The sequence below is a fragment of the Penicillium vulpinum genome, assembly GCF_028829585.1.
Source record: "Penicillium vulpinum strain IBT 29486 chromosome Unknown utg000002l_segment0_segment0, whole genome shotgun sequence".
In the NCBI taxonomy this organism is placed as follows: Eukaryota; Fungi; Ascomycota; class Eurotiomycetes; order Eurotiales; family Aspergillaceae; genus Penicillium; species Penicillium vulpinum.
Genome location: NW_026643242.1, coordinates 1774528 through 1800518, shown reverse-complemented (window position 1 = coordinate 1800518; position 25991 = coordinate 1774528). Strand labels below are relative to the sequence as shown.

The 25991-nt window shown below is 48.3% G+C and overlaps 12 protein-coding genes across 12 annotated transcripts; 7 read left to right on the top strand and 5 right to left on the bottom strand.

Annotated features, from left to right (window-relative positions):
- Nucleotides 1-201: 201 nt before the first annotated feature.
- Nucleotides 202-1058, top strand: N7479_003753 (uncharacterized protein; the record flags this gene model as incomplete). The annotated part of the gene is made up of 4 exons (XM_057251450.1): nucleotides 202-409; nucleotides 490-760; nucleotides 815-988; nucleotides 1031-1058. The coding sequence occupies 4 exons, from the start codon at nucleotides 202-204 to the stop codon at nucleotides 1056-1058; spliced, it is 681 nt and encodes a 226-aa protein (XP_057110775.1).
- Nucleotides 1059-2929: 1871 nt separating this feature from the next.
- On the top strand, nucleotides 2930-4458 carry N7479_003752 (MIP/aquaporin family protein; the record flags this gene model as incomplete). Its single annotated transcript, XM_057251449.1, has 4 exons — nucleotides 2930-2972; nucleotides 3028-3479; nucleotides 3544-4085; nucleotides 4146-4458. The coding sequence occupies 4 exons, from the start codon at nucleotides 2930-2932 to the stop codon at nucleotides 4456-4458; spliced, it is 1350 nt and encodes a 449-aa protein (XP_057110774.1).
- A 651-nt stretch (nucleotides 4459-5109) lies between these two features.
- N7479_003751 (uncharacterized protein) lies at nucleotides 5110-7236 on the bottom strand (the record flags this gene model as incomplete). Its single annotated transcript, XM_057251448.1, has 1 exon — nucleotides 5110-7236. The coding sequence occupies one exon, from the start codon at nucleotides 7234-7236 to the stop codon at nucleotides 5110-5112; it is 2127 nt and encodes a 708-aa protein (XP_057110773.1).
- A 459-nt stretch (nucleotides 7237-7695) lies between these two features.
- Nucleotides 7696-9132, top strand: N7479_003750 (uncharacterized protein; the record flags this gene model as incomplete). Its single annotated transcript, XM_057251447.1, has 1 exon — nucleotides 7696-9132. The coding sequence occupies one exon, from the start codon at nucleotides 7696-7698 to the stop codon at nucleotides 9130-9132; it is 1437 nt and encodes a 478-aa protein (XP_057110772.1).
- A 144-nt stretch (nucleotides 9133-9276) lies between these two features.
- Nucleotides 9277-10989, bottom strand: N7479_003749 (uncharacterized protein; the record flags this gene model as incomplete). The annotated part of the gene is made up of 1 exon (XM_057251446.1): nucleotides 9277-10989. One exon carries the CDS (start codon nucleotides 10987-10989, stop codon nucleotides 9277-9279), a length of 1713 nt encoding a protein of 570 aa, XP_057110771.1.
- A 515-nt stretch (nucleotides 10990-11504) lies between these two features.
- On the top strand, nucleotides 11505-13378 carry N7479_003748 (uncharacterized protein; the record flags this gene model as incomplete). The annotated part of the gene is made up of 3 exons (XM_057251445.1): nucleotides 11505-11661; nucleotides 11725-12863; nucleotides 12911-13378. The coding sequence occupies 3 exons, from the start codon at nucleotides 11505-11507 to the stop codon at nucleotides 13376-13378; spliced, it is 1764 nt and encodes a 587-aa protein (XP_057110770.1).
- A 587-nt stretch (nucleotides 13379-13965) lies between these two features.
- N7479_003747 (uncharacterized protein) lies at nucleotides 13966-15489 on the bottom strand (the record flags this gene model as incomplete). The annotated part of the gene is made up of 2 exons (XM_057251444.1): nucleotides 13966-15192; nucleotides 15238-15489. The coding sequence occupies 2 exons, from the start codon at nucleotides 15487-15489 to the stop codon at nucleotides 13966-13968; spliced, it is 1479 nt and encodes a 492-aa protein (XP_057110769.1).
- Nucleotides 15490-16471: 982 nt separating this feature from the next.
- N7479_003746 (glycosyltransferase family 8 protein) lies at nucleotides 16472-17551 on the top strand (the record flags this gene model as incomplete). Its single annotated transcript, XM_057251443.1, has 3 exons — nucleotides 16472-16508; nucleotides 16574-17009; nucleotides 17092-17551. The coding sequence occupies 3 exons, from the start codon at nucleotides 16472-16474 to the stop codon at nucleotides 17549-17551; spliced, it is 933 nt and encodes a 310-aa protein (XP_057110768.1).
- Nucleotides 17552-18119: 568 nt separating this feature from the next.
- On the top strand, nucleotides 18120-19184 carry N7479_003745 (ankyrin repeat domain-containing protein; the record flags this gene model as incomplete). The annotated part of the gene is made up of 1 exon (XM_057251442.1): nucleotides 18120-19184. One exon carries the CDS (start codon nucleotides 18120-18122, stop codon nucleotides 19182-19184), a length of 1065 nt encoding a protein of 354 aa, XP_057110767.1.
- Nucleotides 19185-19995: 811 nt separating this feature from the next.
- Nucleotides 19996-20940, top strand: N7479_003744 (uncharacterized protein; the record flags this gene model as incomplete). Its single annotated transcript, XM_057251441.1, has 1 exon — nucleotides 19996-20940. The coding sequence occupies one exon, from the start codon at nucleotides 19996-19998 to the stop codon at nucleotides 20938-20940; it is 945 nt and encodes a 314-aa protein (XP_057110766.1).
- A 341-nt stretch (nucleotides 20941-21281) lies between these two features.
- On the bottom strand, nucleotides 21282-23384 carry N7479_003743 (rDNA-binding RNA polymerase I transcriptional factor; the record flags this gene model as incomplete). The annotated part of the gene is made up of 1 exon (XM_057251440.1): nucleotides 21282-23384. One exon carries the CDS (start codon nucleotides 23382-23384, stop codon nucleotides 21282-21284), a length of 2103 nt encoding a protein of 700 aa, XP_057110765.1.
- Nucleotides 23385-24292: 908 nt separating this feature from the next.
- Nucleotides 24293-25069, bottom strand: N7479_003742 (uncharacterized protein; the record flags this gene model as incomplete). Its single annotated transcript, XM_057251439.1, has 1 exon — nucleotides 24293-25069. One exon carries the CDS (start codon nucleotides 25067-25069, stop codon nucleotides 24293-24295), a length of 777 nt encoding a protein of 258 aa, XP_057110764.1.
- Between the last annotated feature and the right edge of the window lie 922 nt (nucleotides 25070-25991).

Sequence of the window (25991 nt, the reverse complement as noted above, 5' to 3'; positions counted from 1 at the left end):
TTCATAACGAATCCATTATTTGGCCCCCATGGAGTCGTCCGGGGTCACATCGAATGCCCAGTAGTACGCAGGAATGCTTCATGGATTTTGATCTCATTAAAAAAAATATAGCTCTATTGCCCCTATATCCATTAAATGCACATACAAAATGATCTTTCTGATTCAATCCAACCTATTTGACTTGACAATGTTATCCAAAGTATGGTATTTTATGGCCAAACAATTGACGGTGTCCCAGATAGGGGCTATGTACTTTTCATTACCGCGCTGGTAATGGTGCTCACTGCGGCCATTTTTGTCACTATTCGACTGGCAACGAGGATTCATCTGAGGGAGTTCGGCTGGGATGACCTTTTTCTCGTTATCGCTCTAGCGGCATCGGCCATGACAACAGCTGCTATCAATTTAGGTAATTCAGAAGAATATAACTATATGGTTCAATGCGAATGTGGCGGTGTATTCAGTGACAAGCTGACCTTTAGTTGCCAGCTGTAGTGCATGGTTATGGTAGACACAAAGCGGATATGGGAGGGAGCATAAATGTAGCTCTCAAGGTATGTAGTGATATTGGGATACCTAATGCTCGTTCAAAACTCTCACAGTCCGACAAGTGGTTTTTCGTTGCTCAGATTCCCTATAAGATTGCCCTTGGCTTTACAAAAGCTTCTCTCGTCCTCCTTTACCTCCGAATATTTATTACAAAGTATTTCCAACGCGTTGGAAAGGGCTTTCTGGTCGTTATCGCCGCATGGACAGTCGTGTCAGTCCTCATCACGACTTTTTAATGTATCCCAATCGAAGCTTCTTGGAACAGTAAGATTAAGCCCAAGCAATGTGTGGATAAAGATAGGTGGTGGTATGCATTTGCGGCAATTAACACACTTACCGACGTTTTGATCGCCATTCTTCCTATCCCCCCAGTTTGCCGTCTGAAGCTTTCGAAACGCGACCGGATTGGGTTGTTCTGTGTTTTCAGTGTTGGAGCATTGTATGTTTTCAGCTCATGTCATCTGCTCTTTTCATTGACCAGAAGTCTAATGTGTGATAACGATGAATAGTGTCTGTGTCACTAGTATCATCCGTACGGTTGCAGTATCTCAAACATCTACTGGGCTAGACCAGAGCTGTGAGTATCCCGAAAGCCTTAAAAACGAAGGGCTCAGAGAAAAGCTGTTGATCGCTTCTCAATATAGGGGATTTCATCCCTCGCTCGGTGTGGACTCTCGTCGAGTGCAATACGGGAATAATTTTTGCATGTCTCCCTATGATGCGCCGGCCGCTAAGCTTTGTGTTTCCATGGCTTTTCAGGGGCTCTACTCAGAAGGAATCAGAAAGGCTTAGCTATTTTCCCATTGAGCTGAGATGTACAAAAAGCCAACTGCGTCCACGTGGGAGTCAAAGCCAAGAGGAAATTTTACAATCGGACGTGCGAAGTGGCTTTGGCCGAGATGCAAGATAATTACATTTCTGCTACGACAGACCTAGATAAAAAGAAGCAGTGAATAAAGCGAGCAAGAGAAAAACATATGAGTAGGCTGATCTAAAAAAAAATACAAAAATTGAGAATCTCAACCAGTACTCTGTGCCTAGGTCACGCCTATCCATTTGAAAGGATAGGTTAGCATATTTCTTTTTTTTAAAGAATTTTCATCGTGGACTGAAGGAAGCGAACTCCAGCTAGCGGGGGGGGGAGGGTGAATACTAGCAGAGGAACCCAATCAGCTACTGGTCGGATTGTCGATTGAAAGCACATCGTTTCTGTGACATTTATAGGAACATATGCTTCCGAAAAGGGAAAGTGGGTCTATATCACACGTTGGTGCCTGAACTTTTGCCTGCAGATCATATAGCTTGTGACTTGTAGGTATGTACGAAAAGCAGTTTAGAGCCAATATGAAATGTATGTTGAGAATCAATATTTTTTTGGAAAAAAAAAAGAAAGACAGAGGAGATTCAGCGAAACGTCGCGAACCTTGGGAATAGAAACTTGAAGGGACACGATAATATCTATTCCAGGATTTCCCCCAAACCCTACCATGGGTTTTCTGATTTATTCAAGCAATAAATGCCATTAGAGGTGATATTGCCGACAAGACACGAATTAAAGGTTAAAACCCATTCGTCATCCTACCAGGGCCGTCGCATTCTACCTTTCTTGGCAGCGCTGATGTCCCTGTTCTTGGTGTTATGTTCAAATTCTCAAGTCCAAGATATTGACAAGTGCATGGTCTTTACATGGATGTGCCCATGGGTGGCGCCTCATCATTGGCGGAACCACATCCATAGCCAAGGGACGTGAGGTAATCATCGCCACATGGTCATAGCCATACTTTGTAGATCTTGAATCTCGCTTCCACTCGGGTATCTCAAAAATCAAAAAGTCCACTTTCGCCTAGACCTTGTCATATTGTTTCCATTTGATTTACCCATCAAAGACTCATGGGTCTGTTGAATATATATAGACACAGCTGAGGATTGTATTGCATGTAGTCACAGTAAAAAGGAAGGGATTTAGTATGTACATAAATGGAAAATGTATAGAGGTCCAAAGTCTATACAGAGACGAAACAGACTCGCTTCACTAAGTACTATGCATTCTGTAATAATGGGAACACAACAGAAACCTTGGAATACTTGTGGAATAGCATCCACCAATCAACTGTATGCATAAAGGATCAACCTTTGTTTCCTTGGCATCTAGTAGTTTTCCCTGGCAACAGGAATGTTAGGTTGAAAATTTAAGAGTGACGAAAGAGTGGAGCTAGAACATCTTTTCTCCACTTCTGGGTTTGGAATCAAGCTTTTGACAGCTCGAGGCTCATTGAAAAATGAGGACATCTCAAGCCGGAGCGATTCTACACTTTTTCTAGGTTTCTTTAATTTGTAAGCCCTACGAAAGATTTTTTTTTCCCTTCATATTTCCGTTGTGATGGGATCCTCAAAGGAACCTGACCGGGGTGCCGGCGTCAAAGGTATGAAGTTTCAAGAGATCGCGGCGAAATGGTAATAACGCTAATACAAAGATAGACACCGTAGAAGTCCCCGAAAATGAGCAACCAGGAGGCACCCAAGAAGAAGGAAGCAAGAATGATGGCATGGGCAACAACCCATCATATAGCTTGGCGGGCTCTGGCGCGCAGAATCCAAACAACAACCGTGGATACACAGATGAAGAGTACGAGCAGTACAGTGCTCAGTATGAAAAAGGAGATGATGGCCCAACCTGGAGTTTGGCCGAGCCACTCCCTCATATTGTCCGGCCGGGTATGCGCCATGGTGCCTTGCCAGAGGATCGACAGGAGGATAAAGAAGGGATGCCAGAGAACGGCCAGGATCCAGTGCAGACGCATGGAGTACAGAAACAGCAGTCGGTGGAAAACCGAATGAAGAAAGTCAACGATCCCAAAGAAGACGGCTTTTTCAATACTTGGTCGAAAATTCGTCACTATCTTCGTGAGCCACTGGCTGAATGGCTTGGAGTGAGTTTTCGATATAGCCCCAAACAAGCAACACAATTGATATGCTAATAACGATATTTCGCAGACAACTATGGCAATGACGATTGGCCTTTGTGCCACCTTATCGAACTTCACTTCCTCCGGAGAGGCAGGATCATACCCTGCCCAAAGTGCCGCCTGGGGCTTTGGATTCATGGCCGCTATCTATACTACCGGAGGTATGTCTGGTGGCCACCTAAATCCAGCCGTCTCGATATCACTGTCTGTATTTCGTGGCTTTCCCGCACGTCGATGTGTGATTTACATTGCTGCACAACTCCTTGGTGCTATCACGGCAGGGGGTATATCATACGCGATCTACCACGATGCCATTATGGAAGTCGCCAACTTAGCCAAAGTGCATCCGAGTGCAAGCGCCGCCGCTCAGGCTCTTCTCACCTTACCGAAACCATTTGTCCAACCCGTGACTGCGTTCTTCACCGAGTTTTTGGGCAGCGCAATCCTAGTTGGCTCTATTCTCGCTCTGGGAGATGATACAAATGCACCACCAGGAGCGGGAATGCAGGCATTTATTATTGGGATTATCATTACCATTGTGATCCTTGCGCTTGGATATAATACCGGAGGGTATGTGTCCGATTGCATTTCCAATTTCAAGTACGTTTGAAGCTAATTGTCTAATTATAGTTGTTTTAACTGCGCACGAGACTTTGGCCCACGGCTTGTCGCTCTCATGGCTGGATGGGGTGGCAATATCTTCCGAGAATACCATGCATGGTGGGTTTGGGGTCCATGGGTCGCAGATATCACCGGTGCATTGTTTGGTGCCTTGTTATACGACATGGCTATCTTTACTGGTGGTGAGAGTCCAGTCAACTATCCCCCACGGAGGCGAAAGCGAGCATACCGTGTCAGAGCTTTGAATTTTCGGAAGAAACTTCGTATTGGGAAAAAGAAGGTTCCCGATCTTGAACAGCGTGTTAAGGAAACCGAGGATTGAACTATCGATTACTTAAATGTATATCTATCACTTTGTATAGTTATTGTAAATATGAAAAGTAAAGTTACCGAGCCTATGAATCCTTAGTTGCTTTATGTACATATCGTACTATTAAAAGGTTTCTTAAACCCTGCAACGGTGGCGGGGACTGAGGGAAAGTTGTGTGTAAGTCGCGATAGCACCGGGATCACGCTCGTGCTTTTTCTAATAGACTCGTGGCATAACAGGCACATCTGCTACGATAGGGAGACGAAATAACGAGTAGCCTACAGTGGTCCTCCTGTTGTCAGGTTGCCAGGTGAGCTTCAGGTAGTAATAGGTTAGTAGGCACTAGAAGTACTAGTAGTTACCAGTGGGAAATATCTTACTAGGAGAGGCAAAACTACAAAGCTCACTATACGTAAGACAAAGTACGTTATATTTACATCCCAAATCAAAATAGAACAGAACATACATGATGTATCCAAGTACCAGAAAGATCAAACCTTGAATTGACCCGTTTGCGTGAGAGTTAGTCGTCTAACCAGATATTGAGCATGCAATTTCATGTGGTTGTCGCCGTTCTTCCTCTCATAGACCAGGTTGCTAGCTGATTTCGGTGTTGGATCCACCAGGCAGCTTGTACAAAGTCCATACATGGCATATACCAGACTATGTTACCTTCATACTGAGATGCGTGAGAGTTGCATCCAAACATATGGGAATAGTTTCCTTGCCGAATTCAATGTGCGAGATGCTCTGGATGATAAGTCTTTTCTGAAATCGACATGTCACTCGGGTTTGATCGTCACTATCCAGTTCCAGCACGGCTACACAATGACTTGTGTCCGATGGAGCGATGGATTTGGGTAACAGTACATGGTCACATTCATAAGTACTGGGGTATCCCATTTCTTTTGCTTCATCATCTAGCCAAATGTCGGTGATCTTGTAAATCCGCTGCTGTGAGACATCATGGACTGCCCACACACTTTGCCTGTCAATAGTAGCCCTCTGGAAATTCAGAGTAAGGTATTGTGCCACCAGACCGCTAGGAGTGCAGACCCCGTCATATGCTGCAAACGGAATGCTAGATTCTTTTGCTCTCATGAAAGATCTAGGCGCCCAGGTAAATCCTTCCTGGGTTAGTTTGGGGCCGGAAAGAAAGATGATCCCAGCAGGAAGATGGTAAACTCTGTGCAGGAACCTGGCCATGCGCTCCGTAGCTGGGAGGTTGGCTAACTCCAAAGCATCCACGTTCAGAAGACCGGATATTGCGAGAGTTTCGTCCCCGGGCTTGCTGCTCGTACGCCAACAAAGACCCCGAGCCACATCACTGAGGGTAAGCTGTGTCTCTCTATGCTTTTTCAGCCGATATATCTCACTTGCTAAGTAAGATGTCACTCCGCTGAAAAGTTCTTCGCCGATGGGAACCAAATCCTCCAGGCTCACCAGGCCGTCTCTGAATTCAAACACTAACTTTTTAGCCAGCACCGCTTCTTGTAGGGTCCACAATCTTTGCATCCAACCTGAGCTCACCACCCTGAGTAATTTAGTCTCACGAGGGGCGGATATGGAGACCGATCGGATGCCAGAATCAATAACAAGCACGATGGCAGCATTCCTGTAGGTAAGAGCCATGAGCCGGATTGCTTCTTTGCGTACATCCCTATTCTCAGGAACGCAGAGCGAATCAATCCAGAAAGCCCCACCAGGCATTAGGCTTTCTACCAGGATGCTCAATCGTTTGACCTGGCAAGAGGGCAGGCCCTTTTCAGCCGTACTGCCAAGCCCGTCTGCCCACACATGAGATATGGCAACATACGGCATTCCTGAGGCATCGCCAAGATTTATCCTGATAGGACTCGAAGCCTGGCACTGGATGACTGGGACTTTCCCTTCAGAAAGATAATCAGCACTCCGTTTGGCATGCAAAATTTGACAATTGCAATTTTGTTCCGCGTGCTGTGGCTCATAGGTATTATAATCTAGTGTATTGATCACACAGCCCTTCTCACTACAGTTGCCATGGCCAGCTGATGACTCCCGAATGACTGGCTCCGTAACGCTCACATAGCCTAGCTCGGTTAAAGTATCCGAGAGCATCGGAACCGTAAATGGGCACCAGCCCCTGGAAAGCATATCTTTGTGTACCACATTCATCCGCGCCTGGAGAAAAGTCCACGAAAACCCCTGGCGCGGGATGTTGGTCGCAAAGACATAACTTGATGACACGAGTGCTTCGGCCAGGGAACCAATCTGGAGCAAAATTTGTGCAATATCCCTTTCATCCAGTCCCGCGGCTTGGAACAGGCTATATCGGGGATGCAGCGTCTCGAGCATCAAAAGCCCGTGGGCTTTTCTAAGTGTAGTCTGCATACGCTTCGCCATATGCCGAGCTTCGTCACCGGCCCCTAGACCTTGAATACGACGCCGCCATCGGGAAAGATGACTTGGGATATTTCGACTCCTTAACACTCGGGGTGGTAAAGCCGTCGGATCCAGTTGTCTTTCACACTCATCCTGCACATATACTAGCTCGGCTTCGGGGATTTTCTCTTCCAAAATGGCCTCCAAAAGACCAAAGGTAAGCAGTGCCTGAAATCTGGCTGCATCTAGCTGAACATTGCGGCCACCACTTGTCGTAGATTGCTGTGACCGATATTGACGAACTTTTAGGTAATTCTCAAATGATACCAAGGGATATCCGTCGTGGTCCCCACCAAGCCAGCGTGTTTCGGAGAATATAAAAGGTTCTAGTACCGCCTGGGTGGATGGAGGTTGAAGGCGAGATAGCATTCTGGCGTTCACTGCCCCAAACTTATGGTCTCAGGGCGGAGTCTGAGGTGAGATTCAGAACTCTGATAGACTGAGGAGCTGGGTGAGCACCACACTTGGGTGAATATGATTCGTCCACGCAACCACTAATGCAAGCCCCAACCCAATGGGGAGGACTAAGGCAATTACCCACAGTATCCTTGTACAAAGCATACGCTAAATCTTGGCACCGTATAGCTGCATTATTAGCATGCGGGCGCATCGAGATGACTGGCCAAGGAGCGAAAATCGCCCCCGTACGGGCGCTTTTTCAATTCGTATTCCTACTTTTCCTCTGTCCGTTTACTTTTTTTGGGGTGTTTTTTCTTTTCCTTCTTTTTTTGTTCTCCCCCCGCCACCCCCCTTCGTCTTTAGCTCTTTAGCTCTTTAGCTCTTTCGCGCATCCAAACATTCAAATCAGTTGGGGCAGACCATGTAACCATGCCCTCAACAGCTGCAGCTCTTCGTCAGCAGTGGGAGGAGCCTGCCGATATCTTCACCGTGCTCCTGATAATTGGTGGTGAGATCATTCAATGTGCCCTCGGCGCCGTATCAGGGGGGACTCTGACTCCCGTGACATTCTCCTATGGATGGGCCGCCTATGCGCTCTCTGCTCTCCTCTCTACCATGGGCGAATGTCAACTCATGCCGGGAAGCCCCATTCCTAATCTCCTGGTAATCAATGTCAATACCGGTTACCCACGTGTCAATCGGTCGTGGACGCTCGGGCGTCTATTCCAGACTTATAAATATTGGATGCCGCAGGAAGTCCGAACCCGTGTCGAACACCCTATACGTATCAACCTGGACGAGGAGACTGCTCTTCCATCTGAATTCCAGACACCGATCGGCACTGGCGATGAAGCACTTTTGTGTGTGGCACCCTTGTGTGTGGCTGTGTATGACTGGGATGTCGATATGACAGAGGAAACGAAGAAGAAGAAGAAGAACAAACCTGGCACCCAGGGTCATGACTGGGTCTGGGGGCTCGGACTAGTAGTCACCGTTATCCAGTTAGGAGTGAGTATCATTCCATTTGTTCTCTATGACGATTGGCGGGTGTTCCTAGTGACTGGTGGGGGCACAGTGCTCGCTTATCTGTACGGGGCACTTCCGCAGTGGCGCAAGGAGAAATGGGCCTGTCGTAAAGGATATCCCAAAAAGCATGTGGCTTTGACAATGGGGAATGGCACCCAGCATGTTGTCATTATCCGGGGACATTCCCAGGGGCTCGACCTGGAGGATCTGGCTGGGGGACAGGTTCGCGACGCTCCAGATCCTGGCTTGAGCCGAGTGACCAATCTTCTCAGGTCAGACCGGGCCACCCAAGTTCTGACGTTTGTGTTTGCCATTCTCTGGCTTTTGTTGCTCATTACTAGTACGGGTATTGAAACGCACACTTGGTATTTGCTTGCCGTTGGCGGGATGGGAACAATGCATAATCTCATTGTTGCTGGAGCACCACGCCGTCCTGACATGTTGGGCATCCCGATCAAACTGGCTACTTCAGAAGGAGAGAAATCTGGGATAGTGAATCAGATATCATCGGTGACTGAAGCGGGGGATGGGCAGGTGGTTAAAGGAGATGGACAGGTGGCCGCAGCAGCTGGACAAGCGGCCCAACAGGGCTCCCTGACTAATGTATTCGCAGAAGTCAAGATAATGTTCACACTGATGGAATTGGAACTGGCGTACAAAGGATTCGGAAAAGCGCTTTTGGGGGAGTTCTTCCCTGGGACTCTTCGGGACTGGGAGAAGGAGTGGTGGAAGAGTGATGACGCCAAGTTAAGAAAGGATGTTCTAAAAGCGAAAAGGTCCGCGGAGTACCAAAACCGAAGGAAAAGTGCGACGCATCATACAGTGGATCAACCTTTATGATAGCTGACAACTTGACGATATTTTGAGGCGAGTTGGTAGCCATCCCTGGCCTTCTGTTTCTACTTTTTGAGGGTATATTTTCTGGAAGTATCAAATACGAGCGATGTATGCATAAATTGTAAATTAGGTTTAGATCTCAGACAATTATCTAGAGATTAAGCTCTCAAGGGCTTCCTGAGGAGCAGCCCAACGAGCTAATGTTGCTTGAATGTCTCGATTTGATGGTGATTCAAGAGCATTCCATCGGGCAGTATTACAGTTGCGATTCGGCTCCATGGACTGGTCAGAGCCGTGATTGGAGGCCGCAGCAGGGCCACCGAGACAGAACTGGCGATTGATCCATGTCTTGACCCAACCTCGAAGTCGGTAATCCACGGCAGCATATGTTACCAAATGAAACTGGCCTGATCCATGCTCCTCGACTATCATCAGTTTGATCTTTGCTGGGTTATCCATTACTGTTGCGCCGGGATGATATTCGTCAAACCAGCCGAGGACCACTGCATAGGTGATAGGTAGAGAAGATGATTCGCCATTACCTTTCGCGATTTCTTCGTCTTCTTCCCATATGGTGTTATTGAGCGCTAGGATTTGCCGCGTGGTAGATGGATCCTCGTTAGCTTTCGGGTGTACCCGTACCACGGATATGCTTTTGGCAGTGAAATTCAGATAACCATGGCCATCCATCGTCCCTCGAGGCATCCCCATGCATAAGCCCAGCGTGTTTGGGTACTCATCATCAACCAACCCGGCGACATCCAACGTGACATCCTCTACCAGGATCATCGCACTACCTTGTACACTTGTCATGGGGAATATTGGAAACGTAGATAGGTCTTTAGAAGGTGGAACTCGGAAAGCAATTCCAAGCCAGCTTGCACAACGGCCACTATTAACGATCTCACGCGCTAAAGCAATGGTTGCTCCAGCACGATCATCATTGTGGAACGCCCCTGGGTCGAGGCTAATACCAAAGAGGCCCATGATACTGTAGACCATATCAACCGGCCTAGAGGAGGTGCGCTGAAAGGCGCTCTTCCAAATCGCATGGTCTCGAATCTCATCATCGGCAGCCAGATCCTCCGAGAGTAGCCCCGCCAGAGCTCTGGCATTTGGGGTCGAGGAACCAAATATTCGCACCTGCACGGGAAATCTAGACACTTGCATGGAATTACACGAGAACAGCATATAGCCTACTGCCGAGGCTTGTATCAAATCCCTCAGGGGTGCCCGGGCCGATTGTTTTGCCACAACTTCGGACAAGACGCCCGAGTGGTCAGCAGAAACGAAGGTGCCAGATCCAGCTTTCCAAGCAAACAAGACATCAACTTTGTCGGGAGCCAAGGCTTCTTGTAGAGTCCAACCTCGGTGGATCCACGCAGTCTCTTCGTCCAGACGCACGAGACGTCCCAGGCCACCGGGAAGCACAATACACGCCTTACACTCCTTGTATATCCGATACATCCTGCGGATCTGCCAGTGTTTATCCTGGGGGTTGGTTTGCATGATGCATACCCTGTCGAGCCAGAGATAACGGACTCCGAGAGAGGTTGAGGAAAATGTGCAAGCATGCATAAGGACATCCATGCTGACCGGGTCGCCATCTTCAGCGCCTGCCACAGAAAAGGTACCTCCTACTGACAGCGAAGTTGCATTACATTCATTTCCACGCCAGGGATACGAAATCGTCGAGTAGTCGACAGGGGGAACATCGCTGAATTCGGTGACTTGCAGGACTTGGTCGTGGAGGAAGCGCTCACAGTCCACGAGGCGAAATCTACATTCCGTTCCCAGAGCGGAAATATCGAGACAGCGATTTCTGAAGGCTACCAGTGGGATATCAAAACTGGAAGACATGCTGCTCGTGATTTATCGGTCTGAGCGGGATAGTCTTGACTGGATGTTCCGGTCTCTGAGGTTGTCGTTGTAATCGGGCGGGGTTTCGGGGGCCAACGTGACCTTGGGCCATGTTGGCTTGTGTAGTTTTTTTTTAAAGTCGTCATGTAGATAGGCAGCCCTTTTAGCTCAATTCTTACTCCAACATGGGATGATATTGGGCATTGAATTAGAAGTCTAGTATTGATCACTGGCAAGGATTGGAGCACCTACTAGGAGAGTTTACCATCAGACGACATGATTCTGCACTACGTAACTACCTATGTACAAGTCCAAGACGCTACCTAGGTAGGGCGCTTGGATTGATCTAAGTCCCCGCCCGTTCTGATCCCAACGAACTCCACTACATCGTTCCAAGGTTCCCCCCACTATTCAATCTAGCCAAGGTGCCTAGCCTGGCTGAAGGTACCACATTCCTTCGAGCATATAGCTGTACAATCCATCCTCAATTAACTGCCGCCTAGTACCTCATTACCATGGAGATATATCTGGTACGAGTGCGTGAACGGCCCGAGGGCTCTCTTTATATCGATCGCAAACCCCATGCGACTACTGACGATGACTATATCGCGATATCCCATGTGTGGGGATCCCCAGATACAGTCCAAAAAGCAAGGATAGACGGCGTCTCATGTGAGCTGATTTTCATACGGGATTTTGTGGTCTACATGGGAGGATCTTAATTGCCATCTATAGGGGAGGTGCCGCTGAGTCCGGGAAAACAAGATATCCTATCGCTACTTCGCCGAGATGATATCTGCGGCGACGGCTGGTTCTGGATGGATCTTTTTTGTATTGATCAGACGGAGTCGGCCTTCATCAGCATCTCTGATCAGATCATGGCTATACCTTCCGTATACAAGTCCAGCCGGTGTGTCAAGGTACTTCTGGAGAGCCCTGTGTGCAAAGAGTGGCATGAGGCTGCCATGCAATTCTTTGAAAATGGACCCATCAACCAAGATGGCTTCCAGGAGGAGGAGCTTATACATGGAAGATCATGCACGCACCACGCTTTCGCGGATCCTTGGTTTGAGAGGCTGTGGACGCGACAGGAAGGATTATACGCAAGTGTCTTGCATTTCATCGTCCTCAGACCGGTTCAGTGTGAACGCCGTCCTAAGGATGCAATGGATGCTTGGGTGGTGCACGGGACCCTGCTGGCACATCGCTTCCGGGTAAATACCTTCCTGGTGGATAAATTGGCCTACCATGGCCTCACGTCGGCGGCCGAGGACACTGTGTTCTCACTCTATTTCGACGTTATATACCGGCATCGCGTCAACATAACGCTGGCCTATGACTGTGAGCCAGGGCCCGCTCGCAGCTACAACCCGATCAGGGATGCATGGAGGAGTCAACGGAGTACAACCAAGCCTCGGGATTATGTCCTCGCGGTATTCCCGGACATTGAAGGATACAGGGTCCCAGCCAAACCACGGGAGATGAGCTTCCCACAACTCCTGCACGACGCTATCAATCAGCCCGCAGTCTCTGCAAAGCTACAGTTTGTGTCAAAAATCTCACAAGGAGTAGCCGGGCCATCCCGAAAGGCTAAGAAGAGTTTATTGCCCTGGCTGGTCGTTAATCCCGGCAACATCGGCGAGGCATACGACACATTCACTGCAGATGCCGTCGACGCTAGTGGTACGGGCTCTGGAATAGCGGAGGCTCGAATGTGGTCTCTCCCTGGAGGTATCCAGCTACAGGATGTTGATGCCACTGCTTCTGGGCTGGAAGCCCTCATCAAGGATAACTGGGGACGTACCGCCGATATCAATCGGCATGTGGCGCTTCTCTCTCCTGCCGGGCCCTGCACCGGGGTAACACGACGGGCTGTAAGCCGAAGTAGCAACAGCGACGAGGACGCAGTGCAATACAGTAGCCTCCTGCTGCAGCTTTCACGCAAGAATTTATGCACCTCGCCGTGTCCCAATGGATGCCGGAGCAGCAGATGAGCATGCTGGAGCCTCGCACCAAGGGAGTCCTCCCAGCTGTAGACAGCGCGATGACAGACAGGGTAGGCGAGGACGTCTTTGCGAATGAGCTCCGGCGTTTCCTCGTCTGCCTGATCTGCGGTGTATCGCTGCCCACTGCAGACAGAGTGCTCGAGTTAGCGGATGTCGTGCGCGTGATGACGCCCCACGGGCCTTTGTTAGGTGTCGTCCACCGGGCGACGAAACTCGAGGCCGGCCAGGACCAGTTAAGGCTTCTTTGCAGCGCGAGTTCGTATATGCAGGGGTTTTATATTGGTCTGCTAATCGAAGGCGGGGTCTCAGTCAGAGGTCGGACTGTTATTGCAAACAAGGGTGTTTGGGACTCTATTGAAAGTTTCCTGTCACTCGGTAGATGAATGCCTCTTGGCAAGGCGGGGACATGTTAAATGCGCTGCTATAGAATTTGGTTGAATGGCTTGTCTCGGCAGGATGTGGCCCTTATCTGATGGGGTATGAAATGGAAGGAAAGATTTAGAGAGCGTGCTTGAGAAGTCCGTTCTACTGTAATTCCTACTGGGATAGAACTAGATTTTACCGGCGACCCCTAGTCGATCCAACCATCAATTGATACAATAGGGCATCTGATTTCATGATTTCACTTATTTCTCATTGCTAACTTTCCCAGTATCACTTTTCTCTGCCTCCAGAGCTACATAGATAGGGCGGAAAGTGATATTCTACCATGAAAAAGAACATTCCCTATCTTGAGCAGCGTGTTCAGGAGACTGAGGGTTGAGCTATTAATTACTTTTCATTTATGATCATCACTTTTTATGGTTACTGTAAATATTAAATTCTAAATTACTAAGTCTACGATTATGTACATAGTTAGTTGCTGCACGTACACATAAAAGGTCTCTTAACTCCTGCGCTGATGGCGGGGACTAATGGAAAATTGTGTGCAAGGATACATAGTATACTGAAGAAGGGCAAAATGTTGGACTCATCCTAGGTACATCTCTAAAGGGAAATCGTGGTACATCTGGTAATTCAAGTCAACACTCCACTCCAAGACAAAGCACTTGACAAGAGCGATGACGGTCATCGGGTTAAGGATTGGAGAAGAAGATGTGGGAATTGTATCTCTCCAAAATCCCGTCTCATCAAGGTCTGAGATTGGACTGCCCGATGAAATCGCTGCTATTTCAGTCACGATTCTGACAACATCTCCTGAATTCCCCTGGCCTGCCATAACGGCACTTGCTGCCATATCTGCCATATCTTCCTTGACAAAGCGCGGATCCCACCCTCTGGCTTCCAATCTTTCCGGCCATTTTGCCACCGCAAGACGAAGTGTCTCTGCCAAGCGGTCTCGGTAGAAATCCATTCTTTCCCTTGCAAAAGCAACAAGAATATCACGTAGCCCTCGATGAATTGACCATGACAGGAATGTCCAAGGAAGTTTATCCAAGGCTTCATTGAGCACGGCCGATTCATGCTCTGCGATGTACAAAGTCACATCACAGACGCCAGAAACTTTGTTAGGCAAGGAAAGAACCACCATGTCTTCTGGTGATTCTATTTCCGTATTCATCGGCTTCATTTGCAAGAAGTCCACCTCGTTCACTTTACCACCGATCATGTTATAAAGATGTCTTCCACCATGCGCACCTCCGAATCCTTTGGGTGCATATTCAAGAATCCATTTACCGGATGATTTGCGTGCCGGAAAAGCACACTTAAATGTATTTGATGTGTGCGATTCAATCACCCCAGCCAGCATCTGAAGGCACTTGTCGACTCTTTGCTGAAACTTTGCCGGATATAAGTCTTTTGCTGAGGCGTGAAAATCATGCGCACAAAAGTAAACACGTGCAAGGTCTCCAATGGGCCATTCCACCCGCCATTGTCCGCAGTAGGATGCGTAAGCAGCTCGATGACCAGAAGCACTGCTATAACAGAGTACCGGTCGTGCATTTGTTAGGCAGAGTAGTGTCATGAACGTCGCGCGCGAAATCACGGTGCAAGTGGTCAGCTTATGCCTTACAAGAGGGTGAAGCGGCATGCCAGCCCAGCTTTCAGTTGAGGGGGTCTGGGAAGGCTCCTCTGTAATAGTTACTATGTGGTCAAACTTCACAGTGCCATCAATTGGAAGCTTTTTCAATAATTTGTGTTGGTTATTTATTTGAGAGCCTGGGTGGATGACTGCAAGTAAAACCGACCATGCTGCCTGGCCCACTTTGTGTTATGATGATGGCAATCGACCGAGATGCACCACATTGTTCCCGCAGAGCCCATGCAAGAGGTTTGCGCTGATAACAGGCCCAACAACGGGTGGGTTGACAATATGGTACCATGGTATATGCGGCTGTCGATACCACCAGCTGCCTAAATGCAGCACGTCTCGCAGGCCATGGAATTCATCTGCTCGATCCACGATAGCGCTGAACTGGCTAACGATAGAACCAAGACCGACAAATGTTACAGCCAAGGAAAGCCATGTAGCAATCGTGGATGACACATCCATCGCGATTTTGGCCAATCAAATTTGCCAGGGATGGACGAAAAATACATAAATTGAAGGTCAATTCGGTATTTTGAACCAAAGGGAATAGATTAATAGGACTTCATAAAATTGTTGCTGTTTTAGGTCGTTATGAATACTCGGCTTTTTGATGTCAACAGGCCTCTTATATTGAAATCAGCAAAGCAAGGAACTTAAATTTAGACCCGTTCATGCACGGTCACTGAATGAGGCAGTGCTGATCGAATGCAGGTATGCAAACAGAGATATCCAATCACTCCTTCTCCCCCTATTATACACAATGCATAGATATACATTGAGCCTAGCGGCGGCGGTTAAACACCCTTAGGTTTCAGGCTCGATGCACGCGAAGAGCCTGTAAACTCAGCTGATTTGGGGCTACGGGGGCTGATAACTCCCGTGATTTCACTTATTTCTCATTGGTAACTTTCCCATTACCATTTCTGTCTCCAGGGCTCTGTAGATAGGGCGGAGAGTGATTTTCTGCCGAGCAATTAAGTCCAAACATGGGGTTAATGGGTCGCTCTTATCTCCGTACGGACCGGCCCTTTCCGGTAAAGGTGACATGGCGCTTCAGCTCATAATAACACTGTTTGGAGAAGTCGATCTATTACTGGTAAGTCTACTTGATTGATCCATGAAAATGTAACGTGGCCTTCATTCATTGGATATGTTAGTTCTATACTAAGTATACCGAGGTGCTCCACTAGTACTCTCTCTTTGCCCCTCATTGGATAACCGATATCGGAGCGCTGAGGGGAACGTGGGTGCCTGCCCCTCGTTCACAAGCTTGGTCTGATTGTGTCATTCTCCACTAACTGTCAGTGCCTGCATTGCACGTTCCTTTCCTCGTATACCAAAGTACAACAGCTAATTCCAATCAGATGTGAGTTTCTTCTAATCTATATTGGCCATTCACAATCAAGCTAAAACAAAATGCAGTGTTAAAGCAATTGTCGAAATCATGGACGAGAACATCCCCAAGCCACATGCCACGAAAGGTACGGATCGACAGGCCAATTCAAAACTCCGCGATATCTTTCTGCAGTATAATAATGATCCTTAGTTTGGACCACGCTCATAACAAATACTGCGTACCTCTCTGGGCTTTTGACCCTTGACTACTCCCTCAAAAGAGTGGGCTCAAAGTACCCGCTTGTCGTTCTCTACACAGACTCATTCCCCGCCGAGGGCCACAAAGCTCTAGATTCCCGCAAGATCTTGAAGCGACATGTACCGTATCTACTTCCGTCAGCTCCCAAGGATTTCACCAACGATGTCCGATTTTACGATTGTTGGAGCAAACTCACACCGTTCTCACTCATTGAATATGACCGCGTTGTGCAACTTGATAGCGACATGCTCGTCCTTCAAAATATGGATGAGTTAATGGATCTCGAATTGGATTCGCCAGAAATGGCTGGGAGCGGAGATCGAGTCTTTGCCGCGAGCCATGCATGTACCTGCAATCCACTTCATAAGCCTCACTACCCAACAGACTGGTGAGATAACCCTTTTCTTTCCAAATTTCTGGAAGCATTCAACCGCGAATTACAGGGATAGCTAATTTGACAATTCTGACAGGACCCCGGCCAATTGTGCCTATACCATGCAGCATGAAACCCCCGATATCGCACAAACAGCAGGTGCTTCACCCATTTCAGGGTTGGGGATACCCAATGGAGGCCTACAAGTGGTGAATCCAGCCCAGGCAACCTATGACAAAATCACTCAACAGCTTGCTACTTCTACAACATCAAATTATGACTTCGCCGATCAGTCCCTTCTTGGTGATCTGTTTTATGGTCGCTGGGTTGCACTCCCATACATATACAACGCACTAAAAACATTGCGGTGGGAAGGCGTACATGACCCCATATGGCGCGATGAGAATGTTAAAAATGTACATTACATCCTCAGCCCGAAGCCGTGGGATGACCCCGCACAGAAACAGGACCAAGATCCATCGCACGCATGGTGGATAGAATTGAATGAAAAAAGGCTGAGTGAGGAACAGGAAGCAGGTATCAGAGACCAATTTTGAGCTGTCTGTTTGAAATTTCTGAGCCAATGCTCCTGATTTGTTGCCTCCGATATTCATATGCCCCAAATGCCTAGTTTGTTGGGCACCTTAAAGACCGAAACGCAGTTCTAAACAGTATAAATTCCTGGAGTGATATGTATATTTGTTTATTTACACTCGCTCTTCCTAGTAACGTGATATATAACCTATCACACTGTGACTACTTAGACCCTCGTGAAGATCAGTATTGCCTAAATTGTTGGTTTAATTCCAGAATCATCGCAGCGAAACACTCCATCCAGATGCCTCCACGAATCTCAGCACCGCTCCAAGGGTATCAACTCAGCTAGTGTTACTGGGCCACGCCTTGAAACCGATGCAACAATGTTTCTGTTGGCACCTTTGACTGTTTTTTGAACTGTTCCGCCAAGATACACTAGTCCATTCTTAAAATAGTCTGATATACCCCTGTAACCGAAGCTTATGGTGCAATGCCTACACCAGTAACACGCTTATTCATTTATGCCCCAGCAGTTCCTTGATCTCGTCCTCCCTTGACTTATTCCTGCCTACATGGCGCTATCACAAAATGCCTCTGCTTGATTTACCAAATGAACTTCTGCAAGTTATCGCAGAGGAGCTGGAGTTAGCAAGCGATATAAATGCTTTCGCACAAACAAACACCCGCCTTTACAGGCTCCTAAATACGTATCTTTATCTTTACGATGTCAATCAACTTGGAAGTTCCGCATTATATTGGGCTACAAAACATGGACAAGAGGCTACAACTCGCAAATCACTTCAACAGGGGGCTCATATTGAGAGTATGTTCGAATCAAATCGGACTCCACTAGCGCTAGCCGCAGAAAATGGACATGAGATCGTGGTCAAGCTGCTGCTCACCACAGAGGGCGTTAATCCAGACAGCAAGGATGTTTTCAAACGGACGCCGCTGTCATTAGCAGCTGAGAAGGGACATAACGCAGTGGTCAATCTACTGCTCCTCACAAGCGGGGTCGACCCGGACTCTAGAGATCATCAAGGACAAACGCCCCTATCGTGGGCAGCAGAATACGGAAGGGAGGCGGTGGTCAAGCTGCTGCTTAGTACAGAAGGTGTTAACCCAAACTCCAAGGATCAAAATAGAAGGACGCCTCTGCTGCACGCTGCAGAGAAGGGACGTGAGGCAGTGATCAAGTTATTTCTAGCCACAGATAGCGTTGACCCAGACTGCAGGGGTTCCCTCGGATGGACGCCACTAGCGTTGGCGGCACAACGTGGACATGAGGTAGTGGTCAAGCTGCTGCTCGATGTAAAGAGCGTTGACGCAGATTCCAACAACTATCTCAAGCGGACCCCGCTTTCGCTGGCAGCACAGAGCGGACATGATGCGGTAGTCAAGTTGTTGCTCGCTATGGCGGGTGTTAACCCAGACAGCAAAGATTCTGACGGACAGACGCCATTATCTCAAGCGGCAGAGAATGGGCGTGAGGCGGTGGTCAAACTGCTACTTGCCACGAGGGGTGTTAACCCAAATTCTAAGGACTTCTTCGAACGGACGCCACTGTCATTGGCGACGCGGAATGGGCATAAGACAATAGTTAAACTGTTTCAGATACATGGGCTAGCTGGTCGAGATATTGCCAACCATTAGACGACTGATGCGGAACATCCCATTGCCGGATTGGGCTCAGATATACTAGTAATAGTAGCAGAGTATGGAGCTAATCAATCAACAACTTTCTATCCCCATGGCTACGAGGTTATCGACCAACCGCCGTCTCTTTTTTTTTAGAAGGATTATGGCGGAGGTAAATCGATGTCTCCGGAAAATGTAATGGTACTTGACATGCTAAATCTGGCGACAGACTTCCTTTATTATGCCACTTCTATATAGCTTTGCCCGCTCTACTATCTATAAATGTAGTTATGGTCTAGACTTTACGGCATCAAAGTTCCCCCGAAGGCCTAGATTCCGAAACATGGGAACCGCGGGAGCCCACGGATGGCAAAATTATACACGAAAAATATATTTGTGCTGCACCATCTAAGCCTACATCAACTTAATGATTTCTACTTCAAGGTTCATAGCCTGTGTTCTGATACTCGAAATATAGAAAGTAAAGCGACCAAAGTCGGACAACTCGGACCTCCACAATCAGCCTCAAAACGCTAGTTGAATTGGATTCAGCTATCGGTGGAGATTAAGGTACAATTCCCTTAGATCCAGCCAATAGAAGCTAATACTATTACCGGTGTATAGTGATTTAATCGCTTAATTGGACTTAAGGGACTCCCGATAAAACAGGTCTCACTTCAAAAATAGGCTTGGTGTTTAAAAAAAAACACTCAGGGGAAAGCCATATCGTGATGGACATCTCACACTCTCAGTCTTAACCTCACGGCCTTTTTAGGCCTGTATATTATTCCCTCTCTTGGCCATTCTCTTCTCCTAGGCCGTCACCATGCTCTCCCAGGGTCCGGCATTCACCAAATTTTCAACCACAAGCATAGTGATCCTATCATGTCTCTTTTTCATCCTCTATTTCCACCCCATGAGGCTAGAAACACCAGAAACCCACTCCGCATATGATCCATCAAGAGAGGGCCTTCAATTAGCATCGCCGCTGATCCCAGAAAAGATCTGGTACAAAGTTGGACCTAAAGGGTTAAACGACCAGTCACACGAATGGATGGACGATTGTCTCCACAAAAACCCAGCTCATAGCGCGCGGATCATGACAGACCTCACGGGCGACCAGTTCGTCTCACAGAAGTTCGACTATCGTCCCGATATCGTCGAAGCCTACCTTGCTCTCACGGTGCCGATTCTGAAAGCGGATTTTCTACGCTATCTGCTTCTTTTCGCCGAAGGCGGCATCTGGTCTGATCTTGATGTCTCGTGTGGCGATGTACCCATTAGAGAATGGATCCCCGAGACAATGCGGGCTAAAGCTGGTCTCGTTGTTGGGTGGGAGTTTGATGTGGGCTGGGGGGATAGTTTCATCCGACAGTTTGAAAGTTGGATGATTATGGCGGCGCCGGGGTCGCCCCATATGTTGATGGTTATTGATGATATTATGCATGCGATTCATCAGAAGACGGAGGAGTACGGGGTTCCGGTTTCCGAGCTGACTTTGGATATGACGGGGGATGTGATCGATTTTACGGGGCCGAGGCGGCTGACTCGTGGGATTTTGAAGAGCTTGGAATTGGCTCGCAATGAGGTGGTCGATATGGCGAGTATCTCGAACCTCTTAGAGCCCGTTTTAATCGAGGATGTTTTGATTTTGCCGGGGTATTCGTTTGCTGCGACATCGAATAACTACGGGAATGAGACGACTGGTCCTTCATTAGTTCAGCATCATTATGCCGGCAGTTGGAAGAATCATAATGGTGGTGAGATGTGACCAGAGATGTGTACAGTTAATGAATAGAGCCATGTGATTTATCTCCGAGGCTGGGTTTATTAGACTAGATTCCACGAAATTTCATGTAATTATTTCCCATTGAGAGCTAGATTCAGCACTATGGTAGTACACGGGTCAGAAATTTCCCAAGGATTCCACCGGATAAGTTCCGTGCTCAAGAACGATATCATCAGTCATAAGGTATCGGAAACTTTTTGTGAAAGAAAAAGAAAAGATCAAAAGATCGCAAATATGGGTGGAAATCCCGGACGCCACGCTGAAGTAACAAAAAAAATCGAAAGATCAAGTCCTGATTCAAGATAAGAGGGATCGTACCCAATTCACTCATCATCAGTCTCAGTAATATCTCCGCCGTCTTCATCATCGGACTCCTCAGCTCCGCTATCTGAGTCGTTTGCGTCGTCGAGACCTGGGATACCGCGCCACTCGACGTAGTCGCCTTCTAGCCAGCGACGGCTGCGGGGAAGCTGATAAGGATCGAAAGGGAAGTATGCATCAAGTTGATAGCCGCTGTTATCGCCAGCGCGGATCTCGCGGCCGACATGATTGAAGCGAGAATCTGAGATATTGGAAAGGCCCCTGAAGGCAGTGACGCGGATGCGCTTGTTGGTCTCAAGGAGAGGGTAGACGTATAGGAATTGGAAGTGGTGGGCAATGCGGGCGAACTCGGAGACGATAGCCGGGGAGCACACTTTGAGTGGGTTCAGTCGCGAATATATACATTTGTGAAGGAATTCTTTGATGTTAGGAGGGAATGCGACCTGGCCCGGCTCAAGCTCGTCCACCTGGTCTGGAGTATCGCCATCAATTGCAGCGGTTGTCAGATCACGCCACCGGAAACAGAAGATGTACAGCAGGGCCTGTGCGGTGGAGTAGAAAGGTCCGAAGCGACGAAGATCGGGACCGCGGCAGTTGTCCTCGTAGTCCGTACGTAGACTGTTAAGGTGTGTGAGAAGGAGATCGAAGACGTCGCGAACGACTTCTCCAGAGATATGGGCACCACGTGCAACAAAGCTGGCCAAGTATGCAGCTGCTGATTGGCGTATGATGCCAGGCTGCAGCTTGTTGAAGATAAGCTGTACAAATGTGGAGGCGAAGCGATCGATGAGCACGGGCGAGACCTGAGAGAAATGGAACAAGAGGAACTGCGAGTGACGGGATCGGTATGTAGGAAGGATGATTGTTTGAAAGTGGCTGAGGAGCAGATCCAACGCATTCTCCTTGTCATCCAGAGTGCCCGAGGTGAACGGGGGCGAAAAGTACTCAAAGAGGATATCAATCATCCCATCCACTTTAGAAATATTATCCTTGATCTTCTTGGCCCCCTTGGTGTCGTCATCTTCCGAGTCATCGCTGGCGACCGAGGCATCATCATCATCATCAGCCTCGTCGTCAACCTCATCGTCAACTTCGTCATCAACTTCATGCAAGATTGCATCGCCGACCTCCTCTTCAAAGTCCTCCATATCAACCTGAATTTCAACATCGACCTTAACAAGCTTCTCAGTGATAAGAGCCAGGATATCGGACTGAAGCTCTGGGGCATACGTGATGATTTGGATGAGATTGCGGGTGTAGGCGATGTTCGCGCTAGCTAGGTCTGAATCGATGGGGAACTGGGTAGACAAGATCGGAGAGAGTGATCCACTAGCGGCGGGGATGAGCCGCAGCACGTGGCGCATTGCCATATGAGCTCGAGTGTGCATTTCGGATGGTGAGATAACTGCGTAACCTGGCAGTCGACCGTGTCCTCGAGGGATAGACCCGAAATAGGTGGCTAACATCTTCAAGACAGGACCGAGGTAGGTACCGTGCGCCGCGGCAAGGTTGCCCAGGAACCGGATGTAGAGCTTTACGTAGGCTTCGTCTCGTCCGAGCCACTCGCTGTTGATGATGGCATGGACCAACCCGCTGCAGGAACGGTCCAAGGACGCGACATGCGAAACAAGACCAAGAAGGTGGTTCCTCAAAGATGCGTGTGTTGGCGATTCATATGCAAGCAGGCTGTCATCGCCTTGTTTTTTCGGATCGGCAGAAAAAATCCCCTTGACTCGGTCGTAGCCCTCACTCTCTGACATAGTGACATGTCGGTGGATAGCCCCGCGGACCTCCTCCCGAATGACTGCCAAGCTCTTATCTGATGAGTTGTCTTCATGTATCTTCACGTCTTGATCAAACTGAACGCGGGGTCGCTTCTTGGTGGGAGGAAGGGATTCCGACGCGTCGTCGACCTGGGATGAGGACGGAGAGAGGGGTATTTCCAGTTCACTCATTTTCCGTTTCGAGCCGGCGACCACGGAAGGACGTTTGGAGGTTTTGAGAATCGGGACTGGAGAGGAAGCCGGAAGCATTTTGGATCGAGTTAGCGTCGGTGTGGCCGGTAGCGCCGATTTGCGTGAAGTCGTGGCGGCAAGGGAGACCATGGCCGAATGTGAGGATGAATGGACGAATGGACGTAGGACGAGTTCTAGGCAGAAACCAGTATCGACATTTGCTTCTCTGCACTCTGGCAGAAATCAAACCCGGTTGGCTTTCAATTCAGTATTGGAGCTTATCAAGGACTTGTCCAAGCACACGACACTTCTTCGCGTCGATATCTTGGGGCTTATGCTACAGATTGGAATAGGAGAAAAGAGCAACAATCTGTCTGCATCCGTGGAAGTCCAGTTGTTTGAGATAAATAAAATTGGATGCAGACAGAATGGTCGAGTTGCTGAATGCAAAGCAAAGCAAAGCGAAATTTTTCCTTCTTTTCCTTCTGGCACTTGTGGAGCCCGGCGGAGCCCGTGACCGTGTCGGCGAGCCCTACGCTATTCCTAATTGGGTAATATTGAATTATGTCATCGTGTGTTCATTCCAAAAATATCGGATTTTATACATCATTGCTCTACATCTGAAGGCTTTTTGGACATGTCTAGTGGAATATATTTCAGACTCCGTATGAAACATCAATAAAACTCCATTAGACGCCTTATCAGACCCCCTGAAATTCCCCTGAAATTCCCCTGAAAGTCCCAGAATCCTCCACAAAAGACTTTGTAGGTTTCGTCAAAGGATCATATCAAGCGGTTGAACCCAAATGAGACAGGGATGAACGATAAAATGAGACCATATATTACGGGAAGAAAGGAGTAAATTCAGAAATCAGGATTGAGCGCGAGAACAAAAGGTCCTCCCATGGTATCGTGTAAAACAAGGGGCAATAGTCGTAAATGAAAGAATAATAGTTGGTGGTCGTGGCGGGCCAAGCAAGGAATATCCAGTCCTTGCAAGTCCGCAATCTCGTGTAGTTGATGACCCCGGGTCAACCGGGGTGGGGGCAGCAATTAAGTTAGAACCAAGATGTGGAAATAGGACCACGTGTGTCCTCGAAAATGCTGCCATACAGTTCTTCAACTTCCACGAGATAATCTTCGACAGAGAACTTCTTGAGCCCCTTGGAATAGAGAATTCGCTCTTCGTCATCGAGCATATTGAAGCCACCAAATTCCTCTGCAACCTCGTTCACCTGCTCTAGCTCTTTGCCGAATGGATGTGGCTCAGCCTGGAAGAATTCCTGTGATGCACGAATGGTCGGCGTGCTGCGCGTTGCGTTCAGCGGAGGCGGGGACATTCTGGAGACCGAGCGCTGGCGAGCGAGCTCCTGGTGTGACCGCTTAGTGTGGGACAGAGCTCGCTTTGGCACCAGCGGAGCATCCGTAGTTGATGAAGAAGAGGTGGAGGAGCGCTGGTGACTTGTCACCGTGGCGGTGCGCTTTGGGAAATACGACGTCATTGGATTTGCGTCAATGGGAGAGCTCCCATAAGGAGAGATGTCGGGCGAGGACATCGAAGATGCGTAGCTTTGTGGGGAGAAAGCGGTGTCGGAGTCGTCGCGCGATCCTAGTGATGAGGCAGATGAAGAGCCAGCTGATTTGACTGGGTGGATATCGGGTGCGTTGTAGGCTAGCATGTTTGTCGTGGACAACAACTGGACCGGTCCAGATATATTGCTGCGCTTTATGCTTCCTGAGTTGAGTCGCACATGCCCTTCACCACGATATGGCATAGGCGCAGACACTTCTGGGCGCTTATTGCGCCGGGTGAATGCTCTTGTGATGTTTGACATGGCGAATTCGGAGATTTAGTCAAGTTCAAAATAGGGCAACTGTGCGTTTCGACGCGGTCGGAAAGGGATTTATAAATTTACACATGCACTGTGTAAGATTTTGTTTGTGGTATCTGGTCGCGCTTTTGCGATCGGATCCGTATTTGAGTCTCGCGTGGTGAGACGATCGCGGGGATGAAAGAATGTCAGATCAACTGGAATGTCCAGTATCAGATCGTTGAATTTCAAATTCTATTGCAAGGATGCATAAAATGAATGTTGAGTTCTCTTTTGGATTTTGCGCAGCAAAACGTAGAGGGAAATAACAATCTCTTTTGTCCTTAAGGAATGGTGGCACACAAGAGGTCGGGGGAAAAATAGAAGGATAAAAAGAGTCCAGGATCTCAGATCACTTTGTATATCACGGACTTAAAGAATAGAATAAGGAGAGAATGAAGGAACAAAGACACACACAATCCCTAGGAGGTTGGAAAAAGAAAGAGAGAGAGAGGGGGGGCGGCCTGTCCCTTACGGGGTTTTCGGGCGCTACACCAGTGTTTGACTACTTTTGACTGGTAGGCCAAAGGAAGTGGATGTACGGAGTAGCCCAACAATCAGCTCTAGAATTCCCCTGGCTATCAAGGGCCCAGCTTAATCAGAGTGGTTCATCCAAACTTTGGCTATTTGCCTCATTCCACAGTATATGAATTACGCCTTTATTCTGTAGGGGGATGTACAGTCCCGTATCCCCGAGTTGATTCCAAGCCCTTCTTCCATGTCATCTTCCAGGGTTTCCGGATATGTGCCTGGGTATGGAGGGGTCATCGGGGCAAGTGGTCATCGGGGCAAGTCAGACGAGACGTGTACTTGTTCGACGTGTCCCATCTGTGTTGTCATTCCAGATCCCCCGCGGATTCTTTAAGTCTGCAGGTACACGTGAATA